This window comes from Planococcus citri, chromosome 2 (genome assembly GCF_950023065.1).
Source record: "Planococcus citri chromosome 2, ihPlaCitr1.1, whole genome shotgun sequence".
In the NCBI taxonomy this organism is placed as follows: Eukaryota; Metazoa; Arthropoda; class Insecta; order Hemiptera; family Pseudococcidae; genus Planococcus; species Planococcus citri.
Window position 1 is genome coordinate 28,070,405 of NC_088678.1, and position 27,211 is coordinate 28,097,615.

The window sequence follows — 27,211 nt, forward strand, 5'->3', positions numbered from 1 at the left end:
AAAATAGCTTCGGGCGTTTTTACAACGAATAAATTTTTATACTGTGTTTTTTTTTTTCATGCCTTATGAGACTATACCCAGCGTGGTGAAAAAACAGCAAAAATCTTGAAAATATCGTCACTTCGGTGTTTTTCTCTCTTTTTTCTGCAACGTATTATAATGAATCACTACGACGAACTAGATGAGCGAAGGCGATAAACAAATTACCGCGATAAAATCAACACGGCGCGGCGCGTCACAAAAAAGCAATAATAAATCTCGAGCTTTTAGTGCACCGAGTAATTGCCACTGTCCCTGAAGCTTTACAATTTTCACTTTACCTCATCTCGTGGCCCCCAAACGGCCAACACGATGAAGAAACTTATAAAACACGATATTTTACCTCCTGTCGACGAATCGAAATTAACGCCCATATCTCTTTCTTTCCAAAAAAAAAAAAACTCTTCTGGCCACTTTCGCTTCCGTTAAATTACTATTATTTTACCTGCTATACCTGCTATATCTACTCTTGTGTTTTTTTTTCTCCTTTTTTTCTTCGGCGATAATTTTCGAATAATTTTGCTAATAATTTAAACGCGATAAGAGCGCCAAAAAACGAGTACCTGTCCCCTTCACTTTACTGGCTTGTAAATTGCTAGTTTTAAAGCGTAAAAGTTGCTCGGTTTTTACTTTTTTAACGTGAAATTTAGAGGTAAACTTTGCGCTAAATAAAAATTACAAAAGATTCGAGTTTTCGAGTTCACGTTGCGTTGCACCGAGCAGAGAAATCGTATTTTATTCGCCTTCAATGATAACGTGGGTAGCAAAGTCGAAACACGTAATTGACGTTGTGTTTCTGCTGGAATTTTACCTCTCTCTCGTTCGTATACCTACACCGAGAAAAGTTGTAAAGTTTTAAGAATACCGAATGATTATTTTTCTTCCAACATTGAAATTTTGTGTCGATATTAAAAGCGTATCGAGGCTAAATAACTGTGAGCTGGAACGTCGCGTCGTTTGCCCCTTTTTTTCTGGAAAGGTGGATAGATTGGAATCTGTGTAGAAAAAAATGCAAGCTGGAGTGGTTGGTTTTTGAAGAGCGTGGGATTTCCTCCTCACCGCCTAAGTGGTGCTAAAATTTTTTACATTTTCGGAAAAATTTTAATAAGAATGTTGAAACTTTTCTAAAATGAAGATTACTGCCAGGTAAGTTACGTAAAATTATTACGAGCGACAATTTTTTAGTCTTACCATTCTGATCTCGTATCGTTTGTGTTGTGTGGATCTGAACAACCACCTACCTAGAAAACAACCTTTGATTTGAAATTGTTATTCAACAGTGAAGCTACAATACTGTTGGGAGACCTTAACAGCAAGCATTCAATCTGGAGATGCACGGCTACGAATCGCAACGGAGAGAGATTACTCAAGTTTAGCGAAAAATCAGGATTCTTGATTCAGGCTCCAAACTCACCAACACACATACCATATCAACAAAATCGAAATAATGACATTTTAGACATTAACCTTCTGAAAAACATAGCCTATCATTCAATGATTGATGTTTGCGATGAACTCTCCTCTGAGCATCTACTAGTTATTACTTCACTTCAAATTCAGATTTGTTCTCAAGAATACTGAACTCCACCTAATATCAATTGGTCATCATTCCAAGACAACTTGCTATCTCCGGAATTATTTCAACAACCAAAAAACGAGAATGATATTGACAAGTGTGTAACAAAAATAACATCAGATATCCTGTCTGCAGCTGAAAAGGCAAAGACGCCTCTTCCTAAGAAAGCTATAAGCTACAACCGAAGCATCATATTCAAAAAAAGTAGAATCAGACGACTTTGGTCACATACAAGGGACCCCCAGTTGAAGATGATGCTGAACTACCTGAATTGTTCATTTAAAAAAGAACTTAATGAACACCACAATGCTGAATACGAATCACATTTAAGCAGTCTGAATCCTGGTGATTCTAACTTATGGAAACTCACTAAAAAATTCACCAACTCAACTATATCAATTCCACCACTAACCTATCAGCATTCAGTTGCAGAAACTGATGAAGAAAAATGTGAGACTTTTGCTGATTATTTAGAGAAAACTTTCAACTTAACAATCAACCTCAACCTAATCCATCATTATTATCCTTAACCAATCGTAACAGAGCAAAATGAACCAGTGTTCCAGAAATCTAATTTTGTATTAAAAAGCTGAAAACAAGGAAATCACCAGGAATTGATGGAAAACACCAAAATGTTAAAAAATCTGCCTAACAACTATTGAAAATATTTGCACAACGTTTAATGCCTGTTTAAAAATTTGATATTTTCCTTCTGCATGGAAGCAAGCAGTCATTATCATAATACCTAAAAAAAAAAGGCAAAACATTGACATCACCAGATGGATACCAACCTATCAGTTTACTGAACACGCTCTCAAAACTCTTGGAGAAAATAATTTTGAAACAACTTCAAGATCAACTTGAAAAGCAGAATACAATTCCTCCCTTCCAATTTGGGTTTAGAAAACAAACTTCAATGGTTCATCAATTACATAGTATCATAGAATTCATCTAAAATGGTTTTGAAAACAAAGAGTATACAGTAGCAGCTTTTTTGGATATCCAACAAGCATTTGATTCAATCTGGCATGCTGTTCTAATACACACAAGCTTGCTAAAAATCATCGACCTTTTATTTATCTAGATGGCTACTCAAATGCAAAATTATCCCACTGGTCATGTTGCTAACCCTGTGGATTTCAAACTGTGAACAAATGCATCTGCTTATGCGTCAGGAAATGTGTGTGTGTATTTTGTTGTTAGTGGGTGGATTAGTAGTGGTACTGGTGGGGAGGTGGTGTTTACAGTTTATAGGGCAAAATGCGCATTTCAGGTTGCATACATGCGCCATGTGAATAGTAGCCTAAACCTTACAACTCTGGCTGTAAACAATGCTGTTTACATCTACTTTTCAGCTCGTCAAGTCACTTTTCTCGAGGAAGGCCTTTGCGGATTTCAAAAAATGTAGTACCGTTGGAAAGGGGACAAAATTCTCTACAATTTAGAGTCATAAAATAATGGGGTCCTTGAGATGGTTTAAAAGTTCTGTCGCCTTAAAGTTCAAAGTGAACAAAACAATATGTTGAATTGGCTACCTTTTTCAGATTGTTAAGTGAATTTCCTCAAGGAAGACTTTCGCGGATTTCAAAAAATTTGATACCGTTGGAAAAGGGACAAAATTCTCTACAATTTAGAGTCATAAAATACCTAATGGGGTCCTCGAGATGGTTTAAAAGTTCTGTTGCCTTAAAGTTCAAAGTGAACAGAACAATATGTTGAATTGGCTACCTTTTTCAGATTGTTAAGTGAATTTCCTCAAGGAAGACTTTCGCGGATTTCAAAAAATTTGATACCGTTGGAAAGGGGACAAAATTCTCTACAATTTAGAGTCATAAAATACCTAATGGGGTCCTCGAGATGGTTTAAAAGTTCTGTCGCCTCAAAGTTCAAAGTAAACAGAACAATATGTTGAATTGGCTACCTTTTTCAGATGGTTAAGTGAATTTCCTCAAGGAAGACTTTCGCGGATTTCAAAAAATTTGATACCGTTGGAAAGGGGACAAAATTCTCTACAATTTAGAGCCATAAAATAATGGGGTCCTCGAGATGGTTTGAAAGTTCTGTCACCTCAAAGTGCAAAGTGAACAGAACAATATGTTGAATTGGCTACCTTTTTCAGCTCGTTAAGTCAATTTCCTCTAGGAAGACTTTTGCGGATTTCAAAAAAATTAGTTCCATTGGAAAGAGGACAAAATTCTGTACAATTTTGCCCCATAAAATAATGGGATCCTCGAGATGGTTTGAAAGTTTTGGCATATCAAAATGCAAAGTGGACAGAACAATCACTAGCTTGAAGCCTACAGAATGTAAGGGAAAACAAGATCCGCAATCACTTATACACTGTGTGACGTCAGAGCGTTTTGCCCTATACACGCATCAATTCATGAGACATGCACATTGCACAGATGCGTTTGTTCACAGTTTGAAATCCACAGAGTTGGTGATATAAACAGTGGGATAATTTTGCGTATGAGTAGCCATCTAGATAAATGAAAAGTCGATGGCTAAAATACTTCCCATGGCTCTAACCAAAATCATTGCAACTTTTCTTCACAACCGTTCTTTCATCATCCGAATTAACCAATCGTATTCAACAGTGAGAAAAATATTGCAAGGTGTACCTCAAGGAGCAGTCCTCAGTCCAACATTGTTATCATTTTTCTGCAGTGATATATTCGACGATATTCCTACTCACATACAAGATGATAATCTTTCAACTGCCATCAACAACCTACAAGAATGCATAGCGGAAATTTCCAGGGTTGTACAAAAACAAGTTTTTTTAATAAAAGTAAAAAAAAACGTGTTTTTTTGTTTTAAAACATTTTTTTTCTTGTTTAAAACTATGTGTTTAAAAACACGTTTAATTTTCAAGATGTGACATCATAAAATAGCTATAAAGCTCAAGAAATATTAAAAAATCGGAATCAAAACACAGAATTTTGTCTCTAAAAATACAGTTTGTTTAATTTCACTTTTTTTCAGCAAGAAACTAAAAAGAACTTGTTTTTTAGGAAAATGATTTTGAAAAAAAACACGTCTATCTAAAACAAAAAAAATCTGTTTTAAACGTTTTTTTTTGTTTAAAACATCATTCTGTTTTTTTTTTTGTATGCTTCACCTACTTGGGTTGCAGCTTCCTCAATAAATATCTCAAAACTGCAGATTCTTCAAAATAAGGTGCTACGTACTATCCTCAATGCTCCATGGTACTGCAGAAATACTCAAATCCATCGCAAATTACACATGATGACTATTCAAGAGCATATTGAGAAAACAACAAGAAAATATTTGAACAAGTTGAGTAATCACTATCTCAGTTCTACATTAAATTTTGGACAAATTAATCAACATCTTAGGCTAAAGAAGAAACTCTCTCAAGATACTCGTATATTTAATTAATACCACATATACATAGATATTAGATATGCAATATTGTACTGTAATCGTGAATAGTGCCATGAGTGCTGAACCGATTAATCAAATAAACAAAACAAAACAAAACAAAACAAAATTTTCGGCGTGTGTTGATCCCTTGAAATTTCAATTGATTCTGAAATTTTGACGTTGAAGATTTAAACCAAAGCCGCAGCGAAGCCCCCTTCACTTGTTTCTCAGTCGAAATTTCCTGCAAAATTTGGCTATTGCCAATTTTTTCCAACAAACTGCGTACTGTGATTCGAATGATTCAAATCACCTTTGCCACTCATTTCACCACTCTTTAACTCTCCGAGGGTTTCCAATATACTCCTATGGTGTGTTGATCAAAAGTCGACGCAGTCAGTACAATGTCAAAATGTTTATAGATTACTGAAATCCTTACTAATTTTCAAAATTTTAAGCTCATTCAACCATCTTCCTCCTTTCTTCGTTCGTCTGAAGATTCTTATTCCTCGAATTTTATTGCAGTACTTGAGTACTCGCCTCAATTTCTTATAGCCCAATAAATTCTTGAAATGAAACATCTAGTTATGGGGGGGGGGGGTTAATTCGAAATTTCAGCCCTCATCTCCACCTTTGCCCAAACATGGCTATACCTTCACGAGCATCTGAAAAAATTCATGAAAAAGTTGGTAACGTTCACCGCTGATTACGTTTGTAAAAATTTGACTGCCCCCCCCCCTCAATAGTTTGTGCGTAGATAATTCTTGGAAGTAGTGGAAAGTCGGAAAAATTGGCGTGGAAAAACCGAGAAAATGTCAACAGGATCATTTCTCTAAACTACGAACAAACACTTTGGAAAATCTTTTCAAACGATATCTCAAATTTCTGTCCTTCTCCTTCCTAATGAATAAAACCCTAGGTTACTCGTTACATACATACTCGTATATTTCTAAGTATAAAGAACTGTTCACAGAGTTCTAAATGAATTTTTGAAATTTTTTCCTGTAAAATTTGAGTAGAAAACTAAATTTATAAATTTCAAAAATTTCGTGAGAAGAGGGCTTTTGCGAAGCAGTTATTGGAAACTGGAAAGCTTACAACGGTAGATTTCAAGCTTGAAAAAAAATCAAATCTAAATATGAGCTTCTTGTTTGGTAAAAAAAAAATTAAAAAAAAATAAAATAAAAATGAAATGCAATCGAACATATGATAATATCACTATTTTGAAGAGTACTCACTGCTCAAAGACGTTTTCTAAAAGTTAAACTTTTCCAACCATCTCCCATCTCCATCCTTTTGAAGGAGATTTCAAGTCTCTCACAAGTTGCAAACTGTACGGGTATATAAGCTCGTGTTCAAAATCCAAGAGAGCAGGTGGTAAATTCGGTCATTACTTACTTAGTATCCTCTTCCCTTTAACCCTGCTTCTCCTATCTACTCGCACTCGATTTCATACAAGACAATATAAAACGAGTTAATTTAAAATACGGAAGTTTACAAACAACTTAAGACTCCGATACATTTTAAAAGTTTTAATAATATAAAAGGCAAAGAAAGATGCGCTTTAGCAATAGGTACGCGTCGAACACGCGACGTGAAAAAAAAATTGTCCCAGGCTATACGCACACGTTTCAGTTTCTCATGAAAAGGACAGAGAGAAAAATCTACGAAGGGCAGAGAGGGGGATGAAGGATGAAAAAGACGTATAGAGAGTAATCCGAACTACGCTACGCGAGTAATGTCTAAAAGAAAAATTCAAAAGGGGAAAAGCTTGCCGACGATAATGTAAAAGAAGTGTTACCTTTATTTTTTTACATCTACCGTCATTTTTTCATGTGGTGTCTGCTTTCTTAATCTTCGTCGCTTGATATTTAATGAGAATTCCACGAGATCACCCCTCCCTCCTCATTTCTTCTTTGTTGCTCTGGCTTGTATATTTCAATCGAAACTCGACTTCGATTTATTACGGCATTGTGACGACTTTTTTTCTCCTTTTTACAAAGTTTTTAATTCGATTACATCCGCACACGTTTTACGAGGTTCGGTTCGCGTTTTTTAAGCAGCGAGCTCCGCGAACTCGATTTTTCCTCTCGTATCCATGTAAATTCTTTTTTATTCGTCGATTGAACTTCATTCAACTCGAAACATCGAGGTCATTACTATGGCAATAGTTAATTTTAATCGCGAGTTTCGTCTGTTTTTTAAAACAGAGCGCTATCTTTTGTAAATGATTTGGCCGAAAAAGCAATTCGTCTGATGAAAAATACCCGCTGAAAAGAAGAATACGAGTGTACGTAAATTCGACGTCAGATTTCTTTCTTCGTCGTATAGTCGGGTAATTTTCAATGTTTGAAATTTCCCTTTGATTTCGACGTCCGTCCGATATTCGTCGTAGTAGCCTGTGTTATAAAGCTAATGAATCGACCGGAAGAGGTCCATGATACTGAGATGGGATTTTCTTTATTTCACAAATTGCCATCGACAATAAAATTGTTTTGTGCTTTGTAAGGATTTAAATTGATTTAGGTATCAATATACGACGTAGACATGTGCGATTTTTTTTGAGGTGGAAAAATGTTTAACGTGAGGAAAGTTTTTCCCTTTTTGGCTCAACCGAGAAAGTGCTCCGGAATCAAATTTCTTCATTTGTAATTAATTTGGAACTTTTGTGAGATTTCAATTTTTTTCCATAGTTTTAAAATTTTTGATCAGAGTGGCGGAAAAAAAATGGATGTCGGCTACCTTAAATCTTTTAACTTAATTAAATTTTTTTCTGCGAACTTTCAAAAAATCCCAATCTTGGTACACGTATAACCAGTCACCTACACCCCCACCACAGTGTTAATATCAACCGCGAACAAAATCATTATTCCAATCACGAGCTTTTCATCACAAAGATAACGTTTAATTACCTGGTTTAACGCACGACATGCCACATAATCCATCGCAAAGGCACCGTTTTCTTTTGCTTTTGCAATCTTCATCGCTGTAGCACTTTCGCAGACATTTTTGACCCTGTCAACAAACGAAATGCAAATGTGAAAACTTTGAACTTTAGTGTTTTCCAAGACGTGCCGGAAAACAGATCGCGAGGTGGGACGAGGGATGCAAATTTGCATTATTGCGTACAAACTACAGTATACCTATATTTTTACCAAAATGTTGCCTTCTTTCATCAAATTATACGCACATTCAACTCTTTCGATCGATGCATTTTTATTCTTGGCGAGGGTGAAAAAAAATCTACATCCAGGATGTAGGAAAAATCGCATTTAATTGGGAAAAGTTATATACGAACGAGTCTATTGTTTGCTCTAAATCCACTAGGTCGACGAAATAGGCGGTAGATTAACGCGAGACGTTGAATTGAAATGCGAAAAAAAAAAGGTAAAAAAATCGTTCACCGTGTAAACGTCGACACATTCACTGAACTATGCATACGGGTATATATAGTAAACTTGAACGTATAGGTACGTCTACGTATGTTTATATCCTTATGCACATACTCGTATACCTACTCGTGTGAGATACTTATAAATACATACATAAGGGGAAAACTGTAAACAGGGGTTGGGAAATTATAAGTATCGTTGTAACATTAAACGAAATCACTGCATTCAAACAAAACCGCAATTTAAAAGTTGTTTTATTTCGCGTATCAAAACACCATGAGTCGATTCGAGTCGACCGCAGAATGACAACAGTCATAAATTACGTTCACCTATTGCTTAATACCTTATTTCACAAATACAATGGCTCGAGGTACACAACGAAATGTAATTTTAAAGGCGAACATACGGGTTAGGAGAGAGCAGGGTGGAGGAGAAGAGGGTGTATAACATTTGAACGATATTAATGCTTGAAAAAAAATCAGATTGCTTCCGTAAGCTTTTAAAAATCAATGCGTTCACGTATTCGTTATTCCCGCTATGCGGATTAATTGCTTTTTATCGAATGTCGCGAATCGACTTTGGGTTTTTTCATATTGTGCCCCTGCCCCCTTTCCGCAAGCTTCCTCCATTGACTTTTACAATATTTTATAATTACAAGTTACCGCGTAGATAAACTCGAGTGTACCTTGTGGTGGGATTTATAATATATTCGAGTGCTCACCTCTCTCTTCGTTCAATTCACCACAAAGACGAGTTCATTAATTGATATTAATTTTGAGTGAATCAAAAGTCAAAACGTTTCTCATGGGATTCATCATCAGTGGCGAACTGGTCTATGATGTTGACTGGCGATCGCCAGGGGCCCCAAAACGCCAAGGGACCCCATGTTAAAACCAAAATAATGCTATTTTCACTCTTTCTAAACATGAATTTTCGCAAGTTTTTGCTTGGGCCTGCTTGATTTTTCATTATTTCATAATTGAAATTTTTGATCACGCTATATTGAAATTCAAAAATTATGGAGTCAGAAAATAGGTAGACCCGTACAAAAAAACTTCATTTTTCATTTCTCAAAATACAAATTTTTGAAAGCTTTTACCTTTTATATTGTTTCTCATCGTTACATATGTCATCAAAGTCGTAGTCGCAAGCGACTATTGTGCCCCCAATAACAACCACCACTCCTCTCTGTCTTGAACCAGCTAGTATGGCCACAGTTGCCACTGAGCCAACTATTTTCCGGACTGTATCAGTCCACCTTGTTGGAGATCTTCCTCTCCCTCGTGTTCTGTGGACCTTGCCAAAGATTCCTTTTTTGATGTTTTCCTGTCCTTTTCTGGCTACATAGCCAAAATAACTCATCATGCTGGTTTCACATATTTTATTTAGCCTGGTTGGTTCTTGCAGTTGTTCCACAATTAATGCATTTGTTTGGTGCGCAGTGTATGGTATCTTCAACATCCTGCGCCATACCCACATTTCAAAGGCATCAATTCTTCTTTGATCATCTTGCTTCAATGTCCAGTTGGTGTTGAATTTTCTCAACTGAGACATCGCTGCTTTTCCAAGAGCTACTCTTCTTCTAATTTCCTTAGCTGATCCTCTATCAGCATCAACAAGTGAACCCAAATAAATAAATGACTTCAATATTTCAAATTCACCCAGGGCTTTGGATTCTGGTAAGTATCCAGCTCTACCCTATTGACAAGAAATACACGGCCAATCATGTAAAAATGTGACCATGTTTTTTGGTGTGCCGTGCAATCGCTTAAATGCAGTGTGGAATTGTATTTTTGAAAGACTCCCTGGAGTGTGAGATGGCATAAATGCAGTGCAGATTCAGTAAAAAAATGCGGTCTACATCAACAAAACTGGTTTCAGGTAGAACAGTGTAACAGTGGATTTGAAAAAAGGGGCATAATAGCTGAAAAGTGAGACTAAAAAGCGTATTTCTTGCCAATAGGGTATCAACAGGCTTGGTGGCGTAGTGGGTTGAGGCACGGCTTTCCGAAAACAAGAGGTCGTGGGTTCAAATCCCGCTAGAGACGCAGGTGTTAACGTGTAATGTATACATTGTAGTGCATTTAACATTTATTACATGTTAAACTCTGAGCACTGGAACAGCAGAGGCAACAGAAATGCATGCAATCTATTGCTGGTATCAAAAAGCTGTAACTGGTTGAGCAACTATAGGCAGCGGTGATTAGGAACTCAGGGTTGTAAAAACCTGGCTAGTGATGTATGAGCTACTTTGTAGATAGCGTAGAAAGCAATGGGAAACTAAAAGGTGAAAGCTCAAAACAATGTCGATTCCCTAGAATAATCGCAGTGGCAATAGGCATTCGCCTCACCCTGTTAGGGTACCACAAAAATGCGATTTCCAATGTCCTGTAAAGGACAAGGAACCACGACCCTTGGTTTTCCACACATTCATGAGGTGTCCCATGTCCTCACTGACCAGTGACCATCTTGACACACCTGATCAGTTCTGCCAGTACTTCTTCATTTGCAGCTATTAAAGTGGTATCATTGCTCAGCATAATGGAAATTGGAGATTCTTTTGCCTCCTATCTTGATGCCGCCATTCCAGTTCTCCAAGGCTTTTTGCATGATGTACTTGCCATAGATGTTGAACAGCAGAGGCGAGAGTATGCAGCCCTGCCTCACTCCCCATTCTGGATGAAACAGGTTCAACTCATCATCTCATTCTTATCATACAGCGATTTGATCAGCTCAATTAGGTGCTCTCATAGCTTAGTCCAATTGACACAGGCAAAGGTCTTTGCATAGTCAACGGAGCATAGTACCATAGGGATGTTGCTCACAACGAGCATTTTTCTTTTTACTAAAATTATCAAAATCTCACTTTTTGGCAAAAATTGTGAAAAAATCCTCGCTTTTAAACAAAAATTTCTAAACATAGCAGTTTTTTCAGAAAATTTCAAATTTTTACTTTTTTTTAAAAAAATTGTCCAAATGTTTCGCTTTTTTACCAGAAATTTTCAGAATATCATTCCTTTTGTTAAAATTGTCAGTCTTGTATTTTTCCCCACGAATGTCTTTTTTTGTCAGGAATAGCCCAAACCCTTACTTCGCTGCCAAAAAATTGTCAAAAAGTCTCGATTTTTCATCAAAAAGTTTCGAAGTAAGCATGTATTGCAGTTTATTTTTTCAAAATTGAATACATTTAAATTCGTAATAAATTCCGTTTTTTAATAATTTTTTTCTGCATTGAAATGCTTTGCTCGAATTTTTTCTTTCTCATGGCTATTTCTAATTACTTTTCAATTGCTTTTTGGTTACTTTTTCAACCCTTCTCAGTCACAAAATAACTTTTTTTGGAGGAAGAGGAAATTGAGTAGGTACATGCCCTGCTCTCACTTCACTCAAGTATGTTTACTTTTCATTTTAAAAATTAAAACTTTCAAAAAATTATCATTCAAATTCTAAATTAATCAATTTTTTCATACACGGTTTTTACCTCTTGAAACTCGAATTTTTGAAAGGTTTTGTCCTTGCATTGGGCCAATTCTTATCTCCAAACTAGAAAAAAATTGCAGTTTAAAGCTTCCATAAATTCAAAAAAATGAAAAGAACAATTTTTTAATGAATCTAACTTATTAAAAACTCGCCATTTTATTCGGAAAAATTGGTATTTTTTTCATACTTGTCAGCAAATTTTTAGTCGACACCCTCTTCCCACTCCGTTCCACCCCTCCCCCTCCCCCTCACCCCAAAAACCTCCAATTTTTCGTCAGGTTGACATATTTTTGCAAAAGCGAATAAAAAATTTAAAAAAACAATTGTACAAACTCGCATTCTAGTAATCGAACCTGAGAAAAGGGGCTAACATTTTGAGGACCCCATTCGGTGCATTCACCAAGGGCCTCCAACCGACCCAGTCCGCGTCTGTTCATTATGAAATATTGACAAGATCCTCACAATTTGAACTTAAATTCGTCCTCACAAAATCACTCCCACAGCACCAAGTATGCAAGTCAGATACTCACCATGAACACAGCTTTTTCTTCATCACGAGGACAATGAGTGTTGGGAAAATTACGAGGATTCTTATAAACTCGATCGTCGTCATCGATATGTAAATCATCTTCATCTTCGTCATCCGGATCCACAGTAGTGGGCGCCGATTCCGAATGCCTTTGTCTGCGATATAATACGTGTCTGTTATCTGCAACAAAAACAAAAAACACACATCGTATGTAGATACTTTAAGATCAACGTACTCGTACTTTATAGTAGGGGGAAAAAAAGCGCGAAAAATTTCGCCAATTTAAATCACTCCTCTATCCGTAAAGCAAAGGTAGGTATTACGTATTATAATTCGGCATGTTTGCTAAATTCATTCCGCATACTTGTTCATTTCATTTAATTAAGAAATTGTTCAAATTCGCAACATTTCTACCCGGCACAAGCGAGCGTATTGTTAGGTATTCGATAGAATTCACAACTTTTCCTATTCCCAGCCCATTGTTTTCCTATTTTAATTACATTTTGAATACCCCTCCCTCTTAATCCTTCCTTCTTCGGTTATGTTCCGTGTAGGCCAACGCCGCTTCGCGTCGAGACGCCACCACTGCCGTCTATACCACTCTACTCGTAATATTGTATATACGCGCGTTCCGCCAGACGAAATGTATAATAATTTCATTTTCGTTGGAGAAATATTTACACATATAAAGTATACGTATACGTAGAAACAAATGCTGCGAGTAAATATTGCTCGAGAATTTTCAAATTAGCTTTAATTGCGACCAATTTTCTAAACAAAAAGGAAACATTTCTCGCGAACATTGGTTCGAAGAATAGTACAATTTAGTTAGTTATATGCTGTGTAGCCTATCATAGCTTGCGAGAAAGCATAATAAGATGTAATGCAGCTTGTTAGAAACTTTGATCAAAATCAGGGGAGGTGATGATAGGAGGGGAGGGGGCAATGGAACAATTTTTTATGTTCATCACGTGCATCGAAAAAAACAGCATAGGTATCCTGGATTTTAACAAAAAGAGGTGAGGAAGTTGCTTTTGAGGAGGAGATTATCATGAAAAATTATAAGCCTCCAAACGAAGAAGAAAAAGAAGTCGCACAGGAAGCTGAGTCAGAGGTCCTCAAACTAGGCAGAGAAACGTTTTCAAAAAAATTGATTTTCAGTTACTTTTCGGTAGATTTATACCAATGCACTACCAATCTTGCCATGGTCACCCCCCTCCCCTAAAAAATGCGATTTGAATTTTTAAACTTCCTTGACTCGTTGATATTGAAATTCGATACCAGTTTCAGTCCTCGATCAGTGATTTTGTGGGGGTTTATTCGGCTATTGAAACTGATTTGTGAGTTTTTGATAGATTTTGGAAATTCAAAATTAAGCATTTTCAACGACTCATTAATTTTAATAAATACGAGTTATTAATGATTCAATGATATGGCGGTTTCTGCGCCAGGAGGAGTGTTTGAATTTTTGTTTTCAGTTTGAAAAACATTGAGTATCTCTCGAAGTGTCCACATCGGTTTTGAACAGAACTGTGATTTTTGGAAGCAGACCTCCTCAAAAAATAAGATTTGAATTTATAATTGTGGCCCTTAATAGGAGGGTCCAACTGTAAATCCAACTTCATATTCGTGTTCAGGGGGTTCGATTCATATGAAAATGACACCCACATTGCCAACATTTTTCAGACCCAAAATTGGGTGGGGAGGTGCCCATGGGCCCAAAATGAGCCTTTAGAGGAATTGTTGCATCTTCTATAGTTTTTCAAGGTTCACGTGCAAAGATATTCAGAACTTTACTATGAGTATTTTTTAAATTGGCGATGCTCTTATGACACAAAAAGCACATTTTGAAGAGTTTTTTGAATTTTCAAAAATGACCCACCTGGAGAAAAAATTTGAAAAAATTTACAAAAATAGTACTTACCTGAACATATTTTTAGAAGAAAAAAATTGTGGGCACAAGAATTAGGTTCAGAGATATGGCGGTTTCAAATTTTCTTTTGTCAATATCTCCCCCCCCCCGGGGCAGAAAAATTTCGAAAAAATTCATGTGGATAGACCCATGCTTCCTGTACATATTTTGGGTAAAATCGAAATTTTTTATTCAAAACTCGTTGAAGTGCAATTTTTTTTCCGAAAAAAGCGTTTTTTTGTCTTTGTGGACAATGGGGGGGGGGACAAATTCTTGGGTCTACAATTTTTTTAGAGGTACCAACAATGTTCAATCAAAAAATCAAAAATCCGAGAACAGGGGCATTTCACCTATCTTATCCGGGAATACCCAAACGCCTTAAAATGATTTGTTGAACACAAAAAAAAATTCAAGATCTTGAAAAATCATCAAAAAAGAAATAAAAAATTTGCCATACCTGATGGATGAAAAAATGTTAAAAACGTGTTAACATGATTAAAAAATTTTTTAAAAAGGCATTGAAATCGTTTTTTCTTCATATCATGAAGAAAAAACGATTTTAGAACAAAATATGCCAATAGTGCATGAAAAGTACCTAATGAAATGATATAAAATTGTGGGAAAAAAATCATCGAAATTCGTTGTTCTGTTCAAATGGAACTTGGAAGTCTTCAGAACCTAAAACTTGAGATTTCTTCTATGTACGATTTCCTTTCTATGAATTTTCTCGTCGATGCATCATTTGTGGACTGCGTAGAGCATATTTCATGTGGGCTTTTACACTCACGGATTAAACATTACTTTATCGAAAATAATGCTGACAATGGAGATGGAAATCTGCACCTGATGAAAAAACTATACAGGAAAGGAGAGAGAAAAGAAACAAATCATTCATCCTCCCACGAATATAAAATCAATCGGTCTTGTTGCTCGTTCCCTTAAATTCGTTTGCGTGAATGGAAGCCTAATGAAAAATTGCGTACCCGTTGAAACGTTAAAATTGCCATTGTGAAATGATCAACTCGACGAAAGCAGAATATTCGTGTAAGAATAATAATAAACACCTATTATAATAGAATAGACTTGTCAGAGAGGTGAATTTTTCCACCCCCAAAATTAACGTCTGGATTTGAAAATAAGCCTACGGAAAATTCTAACATGTGTGCAAGTATGGGTTAAATTGTCTTCTTCTGCAGCAAAATGTCGTTGGTGTGGGCGGACGATAATTTAAATACGTAATTCGACGAAGGTCGTGGGGAAATTTACAAGTACGAGTAAGTACGAGTACATACATCGCTGAAAAGAACAAAAGGAGAAAAAAAAGATGGGAAAACGAACTTTCAGATTTGAATTATGAATCAAATCGTGTCGGTCGCTGCTCTTCGCCGATGGCAAATATTTATCATTCGCCACGCCACGAGGAATCATTCGCGAACGAACGAATGGATTTTGAAATAAGATACTATGAAATTTCGCTGCGAAACGACGAAAATTAATGGTTTAACGTATTCCACCAAGAGTTACTATGCCGTTTAGAGAAAATTTAAATGATCCACTGGACCATTTACTCATTCGGATCACGTACGAAATCATGAAACCTATTAAAAGCGTCCTCTATCCCCGTCTGTGCGCCTGTTGTCCCCCTCCTTCTCTATGTTTGGTGGATCGTGGCAGCTTGTATATAGTTTTATTTCGGCGTCGCTGCTGCCTGCTGCTGCTGGTCTCGTACACGCGATCCAATTTCGTCTGTTTTCGTGTATATTTTGCAGCTAGAGCGAAACTTTGGCCCAAATGAAAAATTATTCCGACCGACGAGTTCGTGGAACCCGACTTAAATATTAAAATTATTTTCACCCATTTGCCATCGCCGCGTCGGCCGGGTTCAAAGTGAGATCATCATACAATGCAGTTCTATACTATGGATGCTGAATGCTGGATGCTTTATCGCACGTTTTCCTCCTCCCTGTCACCCTCTCGTCTTGTCATTTATATGGTATTTTTGACGTTAACTCGAAATACGACGATTGATACGTTTAATTGTATACGACTAGATACGTTTTATACGGTCGTAAATTCGTAATGGCCGATGTGATTGCTTAAATATCCACCACGATGGTACGTGAAGAAAAATATGGCATTGAATTCAGATTATTTAGTGACATCGAATACGCACAATTTTTATTTCATTTGATGGCGATCGTTTTGTCGCAGTAAGCTGGAGGTTTTTTTCGATTAAGTACTTAAATAGGTAAATCTCGTACCTATTTGTTTTCACTAAGGACTGCTGAAACGCTCACAAGAACAAATATACTCCACCTACCTTATATTCCACCTCTTTTTACTGGGGTTTCAAATTTTAAAATATGCAATAAAAATTTAAAAAAAAGTATTTTCAAACAAAGTTTTAGTGCTAATGAATCATATTATATTAAACCCCGTTTTCAGCATTTTTTTCACTTCTTTTAGGTTATTTCACACAAATTTGGAATAAGTCCAAAATCGAAAGATTTTTCCAAGTCCTACAAAACCTCTAGAAAAGTGAAAAAAATTCAAGAACGGTTTTCATACATCAAATTGATGTAATATAATCAAAAATTATCAACAAAAAAGAAATTTCAAATTTTTTTTTGATTTTTAATGTAAATCTTTAAAATTTGAACCTCCAGTTGGTAAAAGTCAAAGACCCAAAATTTTTCCCACATTCTTTTGAAGTCCCCTCATAACTCTTTTTTGATTTTCCCCTCCAATTTTTTCCCCCAAAAAAGTCGAAGTCGGTCCATTCTAGCACATAAGTACTTAAAATTCAAGGAAATCAATTCCTCAAAAGTTGGTGTCTAACAAGGGAACCTCTTGAGGTGTCACACTCCGATTTGAACGGGACCACGATTTCTAAAAATAGCATAGTCTAAAACCCCCAAAAACAAATTTTCAGCTGCCCAAGTTCATTTTTCGATTTTTGGCGAATTTTTGAAAAATCAAAATTGACTGTTTTTGGCGATTTATGATTTTTTTTTAAAAGTACGTACTTGATCAGTAAAAATGGTCAAAATAAGTCCCAAAACTAATATTAATTACTCAAATCCAAGTTTTACCATTTCCACCCATTCTGGAGCCTCCAGCGTGATTTTTCAATCTCTCCAGAATTTTGAATTTGCTCCAGAAGGCGTGAATATGAAGTTGGGCAGCTAAAAATCGAGTTGTACATTACACTCGACCTGTTTGACGAGTTTATCCACATATGAGCCGATTTTGAGAGTGACACCTCAAAAGTGGCTTTTTGACCAGTTTTTTTCAAAATTAAAAAATCCAAAAAATCAAAAGTTTCCCGTTTGTGTGGAAATTTTTGAAATTCACGCGAATCGCTGTATTTTGTCCAAAACTAACCCTCCAAATCCAAATTTCACATTTTCCAGCAATTCTGGAGCCTCCAGCGCGATTTTTCAATTTCTCCAGAATTTTGAATTTGCTCCAGAAGGCGTGAATATGCAGTTGGGCAGCTAAAAATCGAGTTGTGTATTATACTCGACCTGTTTAACGAGTTTATCTACATTTGAGCCGATTTCGGGAGTGACGTCTCAAGAGAGGTTTTTTGACCAGCTTTTTTCAAAATTAAAAAATCAAAAAAATCAAAAGATAACCGTTTGTGAGGAAATTTTTGAAATATGTGCGAATCGCTGGATTTCTTCAAGAACTAACCCCCGGAGCGCAAATTCTACCATTTCCAGCCGTTTTGGAGCGAGAGTGACACCTCAAAATACCACTCTTGAGGTGTCACTCTAAAAATCGGCTCAAATGTATATAAACTCATTAAACAGGTCGAGTGTAATATATAACTCGATTTTTAGCTGCCCAACTTCGTATTCACGCCTTTTGGAGCAAATTCAAAATTCTGGAGAAATTGAAAAATCGCACTGGATGCTCCAGAATAGCTGGAAATTGTGAAATTTGGATTTGGGGGGTTAGTTTTGGGCAAAATACAGCGATTCGCGTGAGTTTCAAAAATTTCCACACAAACGTGAAACTTTTGATTTTTTTAATTTTGAAAAAAGCTTTGTCAAAAAGCCACTTTTGAGGTGTCACTTTCAAAATCGGCTCAAATGTGGATAAGCTCGTTAAACAGGTCGAGTGTAATATATAACTCGATTTTTAGCTGCCTAACATGATATTCACGCCTTCTGGAGCAAATTCAAAATTCTGGAGAAATTGAAAAATCGCACTGGAGGCTCCAGAATGGCTGGAAATTGTGAAATTTGGATTTAGGTATTTAATATTAGTTTTGGGACTTATTTTGACCATTTTTACTGATCAAGTACGTACTTTTTAAAAAAAATCATAAATCGCCAAAAACAGTCAATTTTGAATTTTCAAAAATTCGCCAAAAATCAAAAAATGAACTTGGGCAGCTGCAAATTTGTTTTTTGGGGTTTTAGACTATGATCTTTCCAAAAATCGCGGTCCCGTTCAAATCGGAGTGTGACACCTCAAGAGGTTCCCTTAAGTACGTATATTATGTACTTAAATTGGCTTTTTGGGGGTAGGGGCTTTCAGAACATTTTCTTTCGATCTAGCTTGGTTTTGCTCAAATTGGAGAGTGTGAGTTCAAAAGGTTCCCTTGTCAGAATAACAGTAGATCATGCTCAAATCCAGAGAACGCATAAGAGACACGTTCGATGTGACACCCTGTATACACTAGTCACTTTTGAGAGCTTTGCTAGAAAACTACACCATTTATTTCCAGGGCTACTTAACACAGGCTGTTTTTTTCGCTTTCTGCGCTTTTTTCAACGTATATCTGTCCTCATGGCACAATAATTTATCAATTTATACCTATACAATAAAAATCTCAATATGTTTGTCGTATATAAGAGTAGGTACATATACCTAGTATAGTACATTAGCAATGGTTTACGTATATGGTGCGATGTAGGTAAGGTACGATACTCTCGAGCTGGATAATGGTACCGTCATCGTGACAACCATAACTTAGACGAATTTTTTATTACGATACGTTCAACGGTTGAATATATCTTTCAATTCGACTAAAATCAATTTTCCTCTTCGATTCTGTTCTCGTATACACAACATGCCTTCGCTATAAGCTGTCAAATTGACCGAGTAACTTACAACGCCGATATACCTTACGTGTAGATAGGTACCTACCTACTCTCGACGAAGAAAAAAATATTGATTCCGGTATAATCTAGCCTGGTTACATAAATTTTAATAAACTCGCACCTTTTCGCTGTACTTACATAAGTACAAAATAGGTATATACAAGTACTACGTTACTTTACCTTAGATGTACCATACAAAAGAAGGACTACCTACGTTAGGTATACAAAGAATAGCCAGCGATAAACTTATAGTTTATTCTTCGATACGCCAACTCATCTAAAATATAATTAACAAGGTTTCTGCGACGACGTTTACTTATAAAAACACTCAACTAGCAGTCAGAGCCACCGGTAGGTACAACATACACAATGAAGCTGGTAATAATGAACCATCTCTCCATAATAAAGGCCCCTCTTGCAAACCGTCATTAAAAGATGGCTATACGTAATACATATAGCGGCGTAGCCTGTCGGTCAGACAAAACTTTTATACTGATATATGACACCGAAGATGCTCGTTTAAACGCCAGCTTCAAAATGAATGACCTTTTTCTGGCGTTCAAAATAAAGCAACGGATAACATGTACCTGAGGCTTATCTCCCAACTCCTCGTAGACGATTAATGACTATTTAAAAACCTCCATAATGAGGTGGTCCCCGGTCAGACTACACATGTATCTGCACACAGAAATGGAATAGTAAGGTAAGGTACCTTTGTAAAATACCTTACGAGTTGGTAATGACGTTATCGCCACACCGAACGAGCCGGATGCAAACAGTTTTTTTTTTACACAGACCAGCTCGACGTTTACGTTTGTGTTCTTAATGAACTTTTTTTCCATCCCCTCATCATCCGCCTTCTAAAACGTTTAATTAAAAACACGTGCTAAGAGAACCGTTTTATGATAAATTTCACGTGCTGGTATCATAATGGAAATACTTATAGCTGGCATTTACGCGCCGCCGAGAAAATTTCTCCCCATCGTGTCGCGAATTCGGCATTTGCGCCTTTCATTAGTGTAAAAAAACACACTTCCTGTCCTCGCTCCGTCTGCATTTAGTGAAATATTCGCCTAAATTAACAAAAACCGAGTCATTTTGAGAATTACCTCTTATCCTCCGCTAGATATACCCGGTACCCTTCTTATGACAGATTTTAACCAAGGACCATGAAGGTAACGTATCGTCAGATCTTAATGTTAATGCGAGCACGGTTTATTCATTAGTAGCTTTACGTAGTGTACAACATTGAGACCATTTAAATGTTATAATTTCCACCGTTTGACGTTTACCTTCTCTTTGAAAACTTCAAGATATGCTCAAGCAACGAGCATAGTTTAATGGCGACTTATTATCTTCAATTAGAAGGCAGATATAGGTGAGATGAGTTTTGTACTCTGGGGAGATGATGGTGACGATGATTCAAAATGCCACGAAAGTTTGCTAGGTACAGTATGCTCCTCACTAAAGTGTTTGTCAAATGGCATCTACTTATAGGTTATTTAGATTAGGTATTTGGTGATTATTTCTAAAAAAAGATCGGGATCCAGATGATCAAAAAAAATTGATTCTATTCAAAAGTGGCAACAATATAGCTATTTTTCCTCAAAAAAATAACGTAAAATCAACCAGAAAGCTAAATACCCACATAACAAACCTCAAGAGAAGTATCCAATCAGTAGAAAAAATTATGGAACAGACAGAGGAAAATTCAAAGAGTGCTCAAATGTAAGAAGTCGTTTTTATTACGAGTATATTTTGTGCGTTTCTCACGCTATTTTCGTCGTCTGGATGCGTTTGGCGTTTCTGATACCTCCTGGGATGTCAGCTCGTAGAGCAATTAATAGCTGTGTATTTGCTACATGTATTTTTACATACACAGATATGCATAGGCCTATAGATTTTATGATGCACTATTGGCAGCTGCATTGAGTTGCATTTATTATGAGGGGTTATCTTAGCGACCATGGGTGACGGAGGCAAGGGTTCTCCCACAGATTTGAGTACAAATATACCAGCAAAGAGTTGGGCTGAGCACAGATATCTCAGTTATTATAAGACTTTGTTGAAGTAAAGTGCCTGTGCTTATTTGCTACTATTTTTCCCTAGTTGCTAAGAGATACCTGCTCTGTTGCTGTATTGACTATTACAATTACGAATCTGATACTAAAATATTACGTAAGTGACATAAGTTATCTTACTGAGTACAAAGATACATGAATACTTGTTAGAATATGTTTTGCTTTAGTTATTTGAATGATATCATAGTGTATTGCGCATGCTAGTGATGCAGAAAATCGATATTTTTGAACTATCGATATTTTCACTATCGTTTTTTTGGTCTATTGCTAGGCATCGATAGACGGCGCTGGACTATCAATACTATCGATAGGATAGTCTATCGATTGTTTTTTGAACCTAAAATCCAATGTTTTTCTGCAAATCGGACTAGAGAAGAAACTCAAATTTCTCAACTTATGCTTCAAAAAAGGGAAAAAGCAGCGAAAAACGGGAAAATTTTAGGAATCGATTTTCTGGAGACCACTATCGATAGCATCGATAGATCAAAAAGTTTAAAACTATCGATTTTTTTCGCTATCGATAGGCATTACTATCGATAGTATCGATAGTCACATTGATTTTCCGCATCACTAGCGCATGCAATGTAACTAGATATGATTTTAATTGAGACAGTGATTGTGATTAGTACAGTGGTTGCCTTTTGATACGCGCATTGTATGTCTTGTCAGTGAGTCAGGACCCTGTGGGGGACTCATAGAGGTACCACTATGCAGTATGTGTGACGAGCCATACAGGCGACGATGTGGCCTCTCGGATAAATCTGTGTTGGTACCTAGGGCATTGCTGAACGGCGCTGCTAGTTGGCCATTGAAGATCATTCAGTTATACTGACACTGATGGGTGAACCACTGCCGGTAGAATTGGTACTAGGGTTCAAAACATCCCCATAGTTGGCTGTGGCTGAGACTACATAGCCTGAGACGGAGGTTTTTTAGAATAGATTGAGATTGAGATATTTACGAGTTATCTACAAGTTATTTATGAGCCTTGCATGATCTATGAGTAGTATGTGTGTGTACTCAAAAGCGATTATTTTTATTACAGATTGCTAATCATCCATCCAAGTTCCAGCCAAGCCAGAACTCCGGACCTGACAACTTCAATTGATTGCTTGATTGATTTACAATATCAATTTAGATAATTTGAATATTATTTTGATAACATTTTATTTTACCTGACAATTATGTTTAATAATTGATAAATAGTCGTGTGGTTTATAATGGCTATTTCCTGACGTATTTTCAAACAGCTGTATTTTCAACCTGGTACTTTCTGATGTCTCTCTTAAACAAATACATATGAGAGGCGTTTCGCGATATGGGTCCTTGTGGTGATTCGATGTTTTTTTTTTTTATTGGCGATTCCGACTTACTTTTTCACGAGAAATCGAATGGTGTAATCAGATTTCGCCATCTCATCAACTTCTCGTTTTAAAAATTACTTGAACATGAATACTCAAAAACTCACATTTTTGGGAAATCGAAAAACAAAGTTTTTCGTTTGTTTTTGATTTTAAAAAACAGAAAAAGAAAGGTTGATGGAAAAATTATTTTATTGTTGTTACCTAAGTAAAATTTCATGGTGAATCCGGATTTCTCGGCATTTTTTTGCGGGGTAGTCTGTAACGTTGTGTAAATTCGGCTATTCACCACAAGGGCCCCTTTCTAAATCACGGATATCAGGCGATAATGAACGAATTTCGTCAAAATTTCCCATCCAACCTATGCGCAAGACAACACTGCACCCGAAAATCAAAAAAAAAAAAATCGAAAAAATCGAAGCAATTCGATGTTTTCTCTCTCCTGAAAAAATCGAAATATCACCACAAGGGCCCTTATCGCAAAACCCCTCTCATATGAAGCAATAGACAAATTTTCAGAAGATGGAGTTTATTTTTTGATTTCTGAAAAATTGAAAAAAAAATCAAATTGAGTTCACCTACTACCTACGAAAAGGATATCAAGATTCAATCAAACTGATGTGAATCAGTTTTGTGCCTTATTTTTTACTTACCTAATAATTATTATTGTTTGTAATTTCAAATTTAGAACTATTCTGAAAATTTTTGAGTTCATATTTTGTATTTTTTTTTTTTTTTTTTTTTTCAAGTGAAGATTTGAATCACGTACATATTGAAAAATTGTAGTTAAGTGGAACAAAAGAGTCACAAGAACAGTTGATCCGAGTCTGTAGGTAATAAACATTTGCATGATTTGTACTCATATGGAATTTTTTGAAAACTGAAAGAACCTAAAATCTGCTAAAAACAAATTTTCGAGGGCTGAATTGATTCAAAGTGATGGTAAAAGTTGGAGATCCAAAATTTTCACCACAGTTCTTGAGGTCCCCCCCCCCTCAACCTTTTGTTCAAATCCCCTCTAATTTTCAAAAAAAAAAACCAGGACTGGCCACCCTAGCTAGGTACCTACCTATACCTACGTTTGAAATTAAGTCAAAAAAATTTCATGTGTTTTACTTTTTTTTGGGGCCATATTTATCCCTCTCTCTCAAAGCATCAGTGATGTATGATTTTAAGAGGTGAAAATTTTGATGGTTTAAATAAGGAGGAAGAGTAGAGGTGAAGTCATGAATCCTTGTCTATAACCAATAGGTAGGTCTGTGAGAGAAAAAATGCTGGAAACATTTTAATAATGGCGAATATTTTTTTATACGTTCACGAAAAAAAAATCACACCCACCCAATCAAAAATTTGAGGGTTCAACTAGTACACGAGATTTTGAATTATCCATAAACATTTTTTTGAGTTTGAAACCCACATAACCAAAATTTCAGCTGCTCAAATTGATTTTTCGATGTTGCGTGGTAAGCGTGGTAGGTATATTGCGAAATTTTGTACTATTTGATGAAAAACAAAAAATGTATTTTGCGCATTTTGAAGAATTTTTCATAATGACTCTATTATTTCAATGAGCTAAATTTCAGTTGAATCGAAGCTTACGACTGTAAAAAGGTTTGTTGAGTAGTTCATGAAGCCAGATTATGAGGTAAAACGAACTCTTTTCATTTTTGAAAATGCATTCACCAATCCTCAATCCGATCTGTTTATACTTACTTATTCCATTTCGAGTTCCATTAAATAACGAAAATCGCGGAAATGAGGCAAATTAAGAAATTCCAGCTCTAGCTCTCATTTTCCTTTCCATAAAATATGTGTGCTCGAGCTACGTAGCCGAAAATTTCGCTACTTTGCTAAACCGGACAAACTTATACTACGAACTGTTGCTGCGTGTAATTAAACAACGGAAATGTTGGACCATCATCGAAGCGAACCGGAACGGGACGATTAAGTTAAATTTTAACGCGTTAGCTAGGCCTTAAAAACCGAGCAAAAAATGTTTTGTTGTCGCAGGGTAAATATATGATTCGAATTTCGGGTAAATATTTAATGTAAGCGTTGCACTTGTCGCGAATTTCAAGTACCTCGGCACGAATAAGTAAAAGCGATAATGTCGCCGCGAAGTAATAAAAGGAAACTTTGTCTCGATATTAATAAATAATAAGTACCTCGAAATGCCATCTTGGGTTCCATTACGAGGATTGGAATTTGAGTAAAGTAAGCTGTATAATAACCCATTTGGCGTAGCAGAAAAAGAGAAATACTCGTATAGAAAGAGAAAACGGCGACAGCATATTTTCAGCATTCGAATTCGTCGTCGTCGCCGCCGCCGTTGGCAAAAGTTCTCTTTAATCTTGCTGCTCGAATATCGATACACGATTAAATCGTACACTTTCTTTTTTTTTTTTCGCTTCGTCTTCGATTCGAATCTGTGTATACACCGGATATGTATTTCTGAGTGCACAACTTCCCATCATGCAAAGGTAATGAAAGTTTTGTACCACGATGTTTAGGTACCTCTACTACGAGTAGCAACAAATTAGAAAAAGATTCTACAACAGAGTGGACTAGTTTGTGTAAAATAAAAGAATATTTCGGCCATATTTTACTTTTATTATCCGCCAGTGTTTTTTCCCCCGTTGTTGGCTTAGGCGTGATGGAGAACAAAAAAAAAAAAAAACTAGGTACAAAGTTAAGTAATTCCGTGGCTTTTAACAAATGGATTTCTAAAAGATAATATTTTCTTTTGAAAATTACACCCAGGAGGGATTCGTTTTTAATTCGGGACGAATAATTTAAAACGAAAGTCCGTCGTATTATTTTTTTTCCTACTTTTAAACTCGCTGTACAATTTGCAAAAATTAAGCGTTCCTTGGGCTTATTTAATTTACACGCTATCTTTGTCGATGATAATTTTGTTATATTGGTGACGGCCTCGAGGGATGAATTTGATGTTGATTCTGGAGTCGTATTGTGAAGTAACGCTATCGACGAATTATTGAAGAGCGAAATCGATGAAATATCGAATTCGATTAATTCAATAACACATTTTATATCGATACTGTAATGATTCGATTTTTGAGTAAATTTTTAAGTAGCTCAACGAAAACTATAGGCCGATTCGATCATTTGGTAATTTGAATATCGATCTTTTCGATGATTGGGAAATTCGAAAATCGAAACTCGATTTCATTAAATTGGATTTTGAGCCATTTGAACGTATTATAATCGCATATATGAGTTCGTTTGTGAAACTGAATACATATATACGGGGTGTCCTGAGAATAATCCTTCAAATTCTAACAAAAAACAGATCTGATGAAAATAAATGTACCTACGAAACATTATTATGTGGATGGTCTAATTAGTGAATTGAATGATTCATAGGTAGCTAATTGTTTTCCCCTTGTGGAATTTTCAGGAGGAAATTTTTTTATCAAAATTGTTAAAATATATAAAGTAAAAATTGAATTTATCTCATAAGGGAGAAATTTTTCATCATTAGATGAAATTTGACCTTCCAAAATATATTAATTTTGAACAACTCGGCACAACTTCTTTCAATTTAAAAGGTATGAAATTCATTACAGGTAGATATTTTTTCGCTTGTATGTATTCTCGAGTGTTACGTTCAGTTGAAATTCCCGAGACATGTGGGAAAAAGTTTATTCATAAAAATGAACTGATTAACTAATTATTCGAATTGTGCACAGACAGTGAATTTCAAGCTCTAAAATATCTATATTCACTCAGACCAAATAAAAATGCCGAAACCAGTTACGTTTAGTAACATTTTGTTTCAAAATATAAGAAGGAGGAGAGAGAACGTATTTAGTTACACTCACACTCGAATGTAGCAAAACATAAAGTGAAATTTCGATAGGACACCCTGTATAGCCGCACATATCGTGTAGTAGACCCATTTTAAGGCTTCTCATTCGAATTGTGAGAAAGTAAAAAAGACGATAAAGGTTTTTCGTTTAGGTTTAAAATCCTTGGAAGTCGCGTGCGACGACTTAATGGTGTGTGCATAAGTGATTGAAGTATGGCCCAATACTTAGCTCACGATTTAATGAAACATCTGCGAAAGACAACTGGAGAGTACTTAACTGCTCGTGAATTGTCCAAACGTTTTGGCCAATTTGTGAAAGGGCAAGAGGTTTGCAGTTTGTCGGACGCGGCTGTAGACTTAATTCTCTCTTCGTGTTTATGCTCCGTACTACAATAAAGAGATACCGGTCGCGTAAACGCAATACATTGGAATTTTTTCTCGGGAGAGAGATCGTTAGAGAGGTTCAATTTACATAAAATCTTCGACGATGAGTTTTTCCAAAATCTATAGGTAT

General features: G+C 36.1%; 1 protein-coding gene across 2 annotated transcripts in view; it reads right to left on the reverse strand.

Annotated features, from left to right (window-relative positions):
- LOC135835317 (sushi, von Willebrand factor type A, EGF and pentraxin domain-containing protein 1-like) overlaps positions 1-27,211 on the reverse strand; it is a 184,815-nt gene that overhangs the window by 81,574 nt on the left and 76,030 nt on the right. For both annotated transcript variants that reach the window (XM_065349512.1, XM_065349511.1), the window contains exons 2-3: positions 12,402-12,580; positions 7,912-8,014 (exon numbers count right to left, since the gene is read on the reverse strand). In XM_065349512.1, coding sequence (XP_065205584.1) covers positions 7,912-8,014; positions 12,402-12,580 — 282 coding nt within the window. The remainder of the gene's footprint in view (positions 1-7,911; positions 8,015-12,401; positions 12,581-27,211) is intronic.